At 29.6% G+C, this 1,059-nt stretch overlaps 1 protein-coding gene across 1 annotated transcript; it reads right to left on the bottom strand.

Annotated features, from left to right (window-relative positions):
• Nucleotides 1–31: 31 nt before the first annotated feature.
• LOC105456804 (putative nuclease HARBI1) lies at nucleotides 32–1,024 on the bottom strand. The gene has a single exon (XM_011701116.1). The coding sequence runs from the start codon at nucleotides 978–980 to the stop codon at nucleotides 228–230; it is 753 nt and encodes a 250-aa protein (XP_011699418.1). The 5' UTR covers nucleotides 981–1,024; the 3' UTR covers nucleotides 32–227.
• Nucleotides 1,025–1,059: the final 35 nt, after the last annotated feature.

Here is a 1,059-nt window from a genome sequence, read left to right as displayed (position 1 = left end):
TATGAATAGTAAGTATGAAGTGTAAGATTTTATCAAACAATGTGATATTAATGTATTATTTCATAAATGTAGTTTTTAGTTAAAAAAATATTTTAGTCATACAAAAGATACTATCAAGACTGCTTTATGTTTAATTTTATGTTTATATAAATATGTATCAATTAAAAATATATTTAATAAAATTTATATCAATATAACATTTTATTTATAGGTCCATAAATAAAATTTTAAATCAAATCAAGCGCTATGCGATCACGTTTTAACTGTCCTAACATTCTTATTCTATTATTACTGTAAACACATTGCTGAGTTGGAAATGGAAGTTCTTCATAGTCTAAGTAGTCGAGCGTATCATTTTCATTTATACATAAATTATGTAATACGCAGCAAGCTATAATGAATTTAGCCATTAACATTACAGACCACATATCGAGTCTTGTCAATTGTCGGAATCTGTTCTTCAATAATCCAAACGCGTTTTCAATTTTAATTCGTGCTCTACAAAAATGTTTATTAAAATTAGCTTGCACTGGTGTCACTTGTCCATTGTATGGTGTCAAAAGATTTATAGATATTGGATAAGCTAAATCTCCAATAATGTGATAATAATCACCCATTGCGGACACTTTTTCTTGAACAAAAGATATATCATACACACGAGCATCATGCAGTTTACCAGAAACTCCAGTAAAACAATCTATAAATCTTTTTTGCGCATCACATATGCCTTGCAAAGTAAGTGCAGTTTCGTCGTGTCTATTTACATAAGTATGACGAATTTTTTTCGCAGGTGTTCTAATCGGAATATACGTGCCATCTATACATCCCACAATTCCATCAATTCCACATATTTGTCGAAATTCTTGAGCGTTATCTTCACGTTCTTGATCCGTTGCAGGAAATCTAATTACTGTAGGAGTCAAATCTACTAAGAAATTTGTAACTCTTTTAATAATAAGATGCACCGTAGCGATTGGCATATCAAAACGGTCTGCTACACTTCTTATTACTGTTATATTTGCAGAAAACCTGTACATATTATTAAAAAACACATATATT

This window comes from Wasmannia auropunctata, unplaced genomic scaffold (assembly GCF_000956235.1).
Source record: "Wasmannia auropunctata unplaced genomic scaffold, wasmannia.A_1.0 LD335555.1, whole genome shotgun sequence".
Classification (NCBI taxonomy): Eukaryota; Metazoa; Arthropoda; class Insecta; order Hymenoptera; family Formicidae; genus Wasmannia; species Wasmannia auropunctata.
The sequence above is the reverse complement of the archived record's forward strand: the minus strand, read 5'-3'. Positions and strand labels throughout refer to the sequence as shown.

Coding starts and splice junctions, on each gene's coding strand:
- LOC105456804 (XM_011701116.1), bottom strand. CDS start 980: ATGCCAATCGCTACGGTGCATCTTATTATTAAAAGAGTTACAAATTTC.